At 56.1% G+C, this 8,443-nt stretch overlaps 1 protein-coding gene across 1 annotated transcript; it reads left to right on the plus strand.

Annotated features, from left to right (window-relative positions):
* The first annotated feature begins 5,095 nt into the window (after positions 1-5,095).
* ADRA2A (adrenoceptor alpha 2A) lies at positions 5,096-7,761 on the plus strand. Its single transcript, XM_021699900.2, has one exon. The coding sequence runs from the start codon at positions 5,323-5,325 to the stop codon at positions 6,718-6,720; it is 1,398 nt and encodes a 465-aa protein (XP_021555575.2). The 5' UTR covers positions 5,096-5,322; the 3' UTR covers positions 6,721-7,761.
* Positions 7,762-8,443: the final 682 nt, after the last annotated feature.

Consider the following 8,443-nt stretch of genomic DNA (forward strand, 5'->3'; position numbering starts at 1 on the left):
GAAGGAAGGAAGGAAGGAAGGAAGGAAGGAAGGAAGGAAGGAAGGAAAAGGAAGGAAGAGAGGAAGGGAGGGAGGGAGGGAGGGAGGGAGGAAAAGAAAAAGTAAACTATTAATAACATCTCCTGCCCAGTTCCCTCACTCCCTTTAGATGAAGTCAAGGTACATTTTGGTGTTGCCTGACCCTTTAATTACAGATGTAATTACAGGACAAACAGATTATTTAGCTTAAGCTACTTTCATTTATTGGTAAATTGCCTAGCTGATAGTTTTAAGTAGAACATCTCTCATTACTTACATTTTTTTAAGAGATAATAAGAGAGACAGAGATAGATGGATAGATAAATAGAATATGAGAGAATCTTCTATCTCTGAACTAGTTAAGATGCCTCAACTAATTCCTGATTTTGGAATGAAGTGCTAGCCATTTTAGGCACCTTCTTCTGGGCCTCTTCCTTCTTGGATACCTTAATCGAAAGTAGTATCCATTCATTCACTAATTCTTTCATGCATTCATCACACACATATTTATCAAATATCTATGCCAGTGTGTCTTACATTTTGGTATTTATTGGATTACTCAGGTGTTTGTTAAAAATACAAGTCCTACCATAGTCCTGTTGAATCTCCAAGGGGTAGGTTCCAGAAATTTGATTTCTAGAAAGCCTGTTTTAGGTATGTTCTAGAAGTACAAAGATGAACAGAACAGTCCTTTCCCCTTACTATACTATCTATAAGTGAACAGGGGAGCTAGTGCAATGGAAGTCCACCCGAGCCATGAAAGAAATATGTAGGGGCGCCCATGAGAGGGAGCTGTGACTTCCATCAAGGGGAGGACATAATCAATACTGTGGTGTTGGCTCTCCATCAGGCTGGCCATGGGAAAATGCTCAGTCTTGTGTAGAGCATACTTGATGCTTCCTCCCATGCGGTAGCATCAGATGTGGAATGAAGGAACACGTCTGGCCCTATATGTCCCACTCTGGCAGCCACACAATGGATTGGGGGAGGAAAAGGATATAGGGAGGATCTGACAGCTCGTCAACACTCTCATTTCTGATGAATCTCTTGCAGGTTTCCTTTTGTCAGTGTGGTAGAGGACAGACATCCACAGAAAGGCAGTTAGAAAGCTCAATGGGCTTAAAATCAGGAAACCTCGGGTCCAGATGTGGCCCTGCTACTTGTTAGCTGAATACCCTACTTAGCCTCTCTCTCTGCGCCTTGTTTTCCCCAGCTGCAAAGGCAGGTCATATCTACACTATAGGGTTGTTTTGGGGAATTATATAAAATGTATATAGTACATAAACTGCTCAGCATTGTGCCTGGTATGGGGTTAGTGCTAATAAACAGTATTTATTTTTATTAATAGTAGCAATAATGATGGATCCCCACTTGTATGCCCAGAGGTGACTCCTCAAGCCACGAAAGTCAACCTCCATATTGCAGTGGCTCTCACCTGTTCTGCCTCAGATCCCTGAGGATTGTGATACCCACCTTGGCTGTCCCTTTGGCCCACCAGGGCAGTGATCCTCAATCTGGAGCACATTGTCGTAGCTCAGGTTGGCTTGCTGAAAATCCTCAGGGCGTTTGGCCGCTCCCTCCCTGTCCCCACCAAGACAGTTGCTCCTCACTCCTGCCCCAGAGATGTATTGCTTAGGGCAGTGAGTCTTGAGTGTGCTTGTTAGCACCTGCCAAACAACCTTTTCAAATACACATGCTACATCCCACCCAAGACCTGATGAATCATAATTGTGCCGTGGAGCCCTGGTAAGTGTCTTTGACCTTCCCGGGCAGTGCTTCTATACAGGCCTGGTTAAGAAGTACTGTCTTTGTGGCCTTCTCTCTGCTCAGGCTGACTCATTCAGCTAGCACAGCACTCTATCTTCTAGCAAAAAATTATGGTGCCCACTTAGCTTTGTAAGCTCAGATAGACTGACCCTTTGTGTCAAACTAAGGAGGCAGAGCCTCTGGTGATAAGGTTCATGTACAAGAAGAAGGAGAAGAACTCTGCAGGTGAAGGGCTCTGGACACAGCCCGGGACAGGATCATACGAGGTACTTCGCTAAAGCCCCTAAGTGTTGTATGCTGGTCTCAGAGACCTTAGTTCCTTGAAAGACCTGTTTTCATTTTAGTAGAAGAGACTCCGAACCCAGGAATTAAGGAACTGACTGGCTGTTTGGGAAGCGTTCAGAAAATGTGACAAGAGGTGTCATACGCAGGCTAGCAGCAGAGATCCAAGAAAGGAAAGTGCTTCGGCCTGGGTTTTCACTTTCCTTCTTGCTTCTGAAATGAGACTGGGAGAACAGCTGCGTGTTCGCAGCGGATGGGGAGATGCGCAGCCCTGCCCGTCTAGGACTCCCTCCCTAAGTTCTGTGAACAACACCTCGAGCCCCAGACTGCCTCCACCTTGGATTTTTGTCTCTCTCATCATTCATACTTGAAGTTAGGGGCTCCTGGTTGCTGTGCAAAAATAAGTGTATTCACCTGGGCAACCGAGTCTGTGCCATGTTTCTGCCCCCTGCCAGGAGACTCAGAGCCAAGATTTGAGCAGAAGATGGGAAGTGATGAGCTCAACAGAGGGAGCAAATTCTGTCTTCTCAGCTTCCTTTAGATCCTCCAGAAAAGAGCTTTCTGGCTCCTCGGAATTAAGACTGGTAGAGGTCACCCAACTGGATCAGAGATTGGGAGATAAAAGTACTGAAGTCAAACGAGAGATCTGTGAAGTACTTTGAAAAAATACAGTCCTCCTATGTGCATCCAAAGAGGCTACTTCAATAACTGTATCACTGGTACTGGCTGTAGACATCAGCTGGGGCTGAATGTGATGCTCACCGCCCTGCATTCATCCCGATCCCGGAGCCAGACCTGAGCCTGCACCCTGCTTTGCAGAGAGGTGATCTGCTGGATCTTGAACTTCCAGCTTAGGTGATTGCATAAGGTATTCTGCTTTATCGGGTCCTTCAATAAGGCGACTTTTCTTTAATTTCTCTGTGAATCTCTCCTGTTAACAGATCCTATGCTCCTGGGCTTACCCTTAAACCGCCTGCCGATTTGAAACCTGCAGATAGCATAATACAAGCTGGTACTCTAGCAGTTGTCGAGATCTATTGTAGGGCAACCAGCATGCCCAGAAAAACTAGCCATTCACCTCGCTGCATGCTATTCCCGTCAGAAAGAACATGGAAAAGATTCTCTCCTCTTTTGACCAGCAGCCCCCTCCTTAACTAAAAGACGGTGTGTATGCATCTGGAATGGGGGCGGGGGGGGGGGTGGAGTCCAGCTTTCCTGCCTCCACAAAGACAAAATGGTTCATAGCGGGCTAGAACTGGGCCATCATTAGGGGAGCCTCCAGGCCTCTGGGATCTGAGCGAACGGTGGGCCGTGCCTTGGCCAGGATGAGATGCCAGTCCCGGGCTCGGATGGCCGGCTGAGCCCTTCCCAACGTGACTTTCTCAGGCGAACTCCCACTCCCGACACACAACGTGTATGCTTTAGGAAGATTTCTGCAACGTGACAAAGTGCAATTTAAAATCTGGCTTCTCCTTTCCTGAGCTCGGACCCAAACTTGTCCTGAAATAGGAGAAGGCGCTGTAGGCAAAGGACTGCAGAGGCGGAAGCAAGCGCCCGGCGTGGCCGCCGTGACGACGAGCTGCCAGCAGGTGTCAGTGCACCCTCGCTCAGTCGTGGCGCGTAGCCGCCGCCTCCGCGACCCCTCCTCACCGCCGTGGAAGGGGGCGCGGTCCGGACCCCGGCCGCCCGTGTCCCGCACACTCCTCTGTGGTTCAGACCACACGTGGCCTCCTCTCCCCGGAGCGGAGCTCTGGCCTTGGGCGGGTCCCGCTCCCCGGGGGGTACTTCCCAATTCCGCCCCGGGGGGTTCGAGGCGAACGCGTGCCTTCCTTCTCACCAGCACCCCACTCTCCTCGCCGCCAGGACCAGGCTGCTTCGGATGCTACTGGTACCGGTGGATGCTGCTCCCGATTCGGGCCAGGGTCCCCAACTCTTTTCCCTCCCAGGACCCAGCTCGATGGGGGCCCTCCCCGGGGCCCGCTGCTTTCTGCTGGGCCGGCCCGGAGCTGCCCGGCCAATTCCCAGCAGGGCCGCTCCCACTCCCCGGGCACGCTCTTTAAACCCCTCGCTCCAGGAACCCGCCTCTCCAAAGAGCCCGTCCGGCCAGGGGGCCAGCGCTCCCCAAGGTCCCACACGGGGCGCGGGCGCTAGACCCGCGGAGGGGAGGCGCAAGGGGCGGGGGAGGGTCGGTTTCCCACGTGGGGGCTGACGCCGGCTGCTCGGCAACGCCAGCTTGATCCTGGGGCTATAAAACCAGTCCACGGTGAGCGCGGCGGAGCAGCAGCGGCCCGGGCTTCGCTGCAGACGCCCTGCAGCCGGCGCGCCGCCGCCCGGCCACCCCCAGCACCTTCTTCCCCTAGCCCTGCGTTCCTGCCCCAACTCACGCTGCCCTCGGACCCCGGCCCGTCCGGCTGCACTCAGCGCCCGCCGCTCGCCGGGCCAACGCCCAGGAGACCCTGTGCCTCGGCCGCGGCTCCGGGAGGGCCGATCGCCCACCTGCCCCGGCCCACCTGAGGACGGGGGCGTCTTCATGCTGCCCGCACACGGCTCGCCCCGCCGCCGCCCCCGAGCTCCGCGCGCTGAGCCCCAGCCCCAGCTGGGCACGCAACTTTGGAAGTCCGGCGGCGCTTCGGGAGAGGCGGCAGAGTCCGCACCCCAGCCCCAGCCCGGGCCCGGCCGGCACCGCCGCGTCTGGGGGAAAGCGAGGGAGTCGGTAATCGCTGCTTCGGGGATGTAAGAAGACAGACCTAGGACCCCAGGCCCGCATCGGCGCCCTTCGGCTGCCTCCCGGGGTGGGGGCGGGCCCCGCACACGGTAAGACCTCTTGCTTTCGCTCAGGCTCAAGAGTCAAGATAGAGATAGATTTTAAATTTTCTGTCATCCCTCCAAGTGATCAGGCCACCGATGATTTCTGTTCTCCCTTCTTGAAGAATCAATCTCCCTTTCCGCATCGGCTCGACCTACTCTCTCCCGCCGCTTAGAAATAAAACTTGTGCTGAGCTGGGCAGGAGAAGGCGCCCACCACGAGGGCCACAAGCGCAGGCCGGGCGCCGTTCGCGGGAGCCGGGCCCATGGGCTGCTAGCGCCCCCCAGCCCCCACCCCCCGGCAGCTCGGGCCGGCGTCCCTGCGGCCCCCTCCCCATGTAAGGCGCGGCAGGGCGAGCGGGGCGCGGGAGGAAGAGGAGGACCCACTGGCGCAGGGCCAGAAGGCAGCTGGCAGCAGGCAGCAGGCCAGGCAAGCGGGCACCCGCGTTCATGTTCCGCCAGGAGCAGCCGCTGGCCGAGGGCAGCTTCGCGCCCATGGGCTCCCTGCAGCCGGACGCGGGCAACGCGAGCTGGAACGGGACCGAGGCGCCAGGGCGCGGCGCCCGGGCCACCCCTTACTCCCTGCAGGTGACGCTGACTCTGGTGTGCCTGGCCGGCCTGCTCATGCTTCTCACGGTGTTCGGCAACGTGCTTGTCATCATCGCGGTGTTCACAAGCCGCGCGCTGAAGGCGCCCCAGAACCTCTTCCTGGTGTCTCTGGCCTCGGCCGACATCCTGGTGGCCACGCTCGTCATCCCTTTCTCGCTGGCCAACGAGGTCATGGGCTACTGGTATTTCGGCAAGGCGTGGTGTGAGATCTACCTGGCGCTCGACGTGCTCTTCTGCACCTCGTCCATCGTGCACCTGTGCGCCATCAGCCTGGATCGCTACTGGTCCATCACGCAGGCCATCGAGTACAACCTGAAGCGCACGCCGCGCCGCATCAAGGCCATCATCGTCACCGTGTGGGTCATCTCGGCCGTCATCTCCTTCCCGCCGCTCATCTCCATCGAGAAGAAGGGCGGCAGCGGCGGCCAGCAGCCGGCCGAGCCGCGCTGCGAGATCAACGACCAGAAGTGGTACGTCATCTCGTCGTGCATCGGCTCCTTCTTCGCTCCCTGCCTCATCATGATCCTGGTCTACGTGCGCATCTACCAGATTGCCAAGCGCCGCACCCGCGTGCCGCCCAGCCGCCGGGGGCCGGACGCCGCCGCCGCGCCGCCGGGGGGCGCAGAGCGCAGGCCCAACGGCCTGGGCCCGGAGCGCGGCGTGGGCCCGGTGGGCGCCGAGCCCGAGCCGCTGCCCGCCCAGCTCAACGGTGCCCCCGGAGAGCCCGCGCCGGCCGGGCCGCGCGACGCTGACGCGCTGGACCTGGAGGAGAGCTCGTCGTCCGAGCACGCCGAGCGGCCCCCGGGGCCCCGCAGGTCGGAGCGCGGCCCCCGGGCCAAGGGCAAGGCCCGGGCGAGCCAGGTGAAGCCCGGGGACAGCCTGCCGCGGCGCGGGCCGGGGGCCACAGGGCCCGGGGCGTCGGCGGCGGGGCCCGGGGCGGAGCGTGGCGGGGGCGCCAAGGCGTCGCGCTGGCGCGGGCGGCAGAACCGCGAGAAGCGCTTCACGTTCGTGCTGGCCGTGGTCATCGGCGTGTTCGTGGTGTGCTGGTTCCCCTTCTTCTTCACTTACACGCTCACGGCCGTGGGCTGCTCCGTGCCGCGCACGCTTTTCAAGTTCTTCTTCTGGTTCGGCTACTGCAACAGCTCGCTGAACCCGGTCATCTACACCATCTTCAACCACGACTTCCGCCGGGCCTTCAAGAAGATCCTTTGCCGGGGGGACAGGAAACGGATCGTGTGAGCGCCCGGTCCGCGACCCGCGAACAGACTGGCGCCCACTGCAGTCGGCGGGGATCGAGGGGCTCGTCTCTGCAGTCCCAGCACACTGAAACCCGGGTCCTGCCTACTCGGTGTTTCCTGGCCAGGCCTTGCCCTGTGGCCTCCTGTGGGCCTCTGCTTCCCCCACCCCCACCCCCCGCCCCCAGGGAAAAGAACTGGCTGGGAGGGCCGCAGGTCCCCCAGTTGTTGCTGGGGCCCCTTGTGACTTGGCGCGATCTTCCTGGGTTCTTGGGAGTCCCCTACTGAGTATTGCTTCCTAAAGGTATTTTCACCTCCCCTGAGTCCAGCTGTCAATGCAGATCAGAGCAAGCAAGCACTGAACGGACCCCAGAGGGTACGGCTCACAAAGGATTAACGGATGGGGTTACCCAGCCCCAGCTAATTGCTCTCCCCCTTCCCCTAACTCTGTTTTTAAACAAATGCTCAGGGCAGCCCTGCCCATCCTCCCATCGCCCACTGTAAATATACACTATTTTTGATAGTACACGCTAGGGTCCCCGATGTCTGGGCTTTTGATGCTGTTGGAGATGCCTTTGAGGCAGACACATTGTCTTCGGTTCAGGCCAAGCCCCTTTGCAAAGTAAGTCCTTTTCTGGTGTCATTACCTCCTTCTGTGTCCTTTTCACCAGCAACTGGTGACTGTCCCTGGGGCCTGGACCTGCTTTGAGATTTCCTGAGGGGGAAAAGATTTCTGTCCATTTTTTTCCTGTGCCTAACAGCATAATTGCCTTTTCCTATGTAAATATTACAAGGAGGGACCAAGACAGAAGTAAATGAACCTTTCTGCCTTGCAGCAGCCCTGTGTATAAAGCCATTATCCTCTGATGCACCCTTCACCCCAGTAACTCACTTTAAAAGTATCTCTTTCCTGGGTCCCTCCCTCCCTCTCTCCCACCTTCCCTCTCTCCAGGGCCACTGCTTGAAGAATATGTATGTTTCTCTCTTGTATGTTTGTGCACCTGCCCCTCCTTCTCCAAAAGTGCTGACTGCAAGAAATCTTTTAGCTGCTGTTTTTAGATGGAGGAGTGGAAATTATGTGGAAGAAGCAAACCTGATACAATTTGCCCAAGGTAAACAGTTCGAAAAGACAAATGAGCCTGCCAAACTGTACAGTTCCTGTCCCGGGAGCTCTTAGGTATCAAAGTATTGTCCTTTCCCCCCTGCTTTTCTGGTTGAGATCATGTCATTGATGAACTCCCAAAATCAAGGGAAGAGGGCGGACACCTCGTGTTTACATCGGAGTTTCTACACGTTTTAGACAGAGACTCTTTAAGGCCTGCGCTCTTATTTCACTAAAGACAAACTAATGGCAGCACACATTGCTAATGACAGTGGATTTTTTTTAATAAAAAGTTTACAGATCAAATGTGAAATAAATATGAATTAAATGGTTCTGTCTGTTATCTGAGTTTCCAAAGCTTTACGGGAACATCCGAATATATATATATATATATTTTTCCAATTAAAAATTTTAAATTAAACAGTACGTTACATTATAAAACACTCACCTTTGAAAGTGTGAGCAATGGCAAGGCTACCATTTACCACGTTTCTTTTTTTTAAAGATTTGTTTTAGGGCGTGAGAGCGCGCGCATGCGTGCAATGGGGGGGGGGCAGAGGGAGAGGGAGAGCAGCAGACTCCCAGCGAGCCCAGCCAGAAGCAGAGCCCTTGCTGAGCCCATCGC

This window comes from Neomonachus schauinslandi, chromosome 6 (assembly GCF_002201575.2).
Source record: "Neomonachus schauinslandi chromosome 6, ASM220157v2, whole genome shotgun sequence".
In the NCBI taxonomy this organism is placed as follows: Eukaryota; Metazoa; Chordata; class Mammalia; order Carnivora; family Phocidae; genus Neomonachus; species Neomonachus schauinslandi.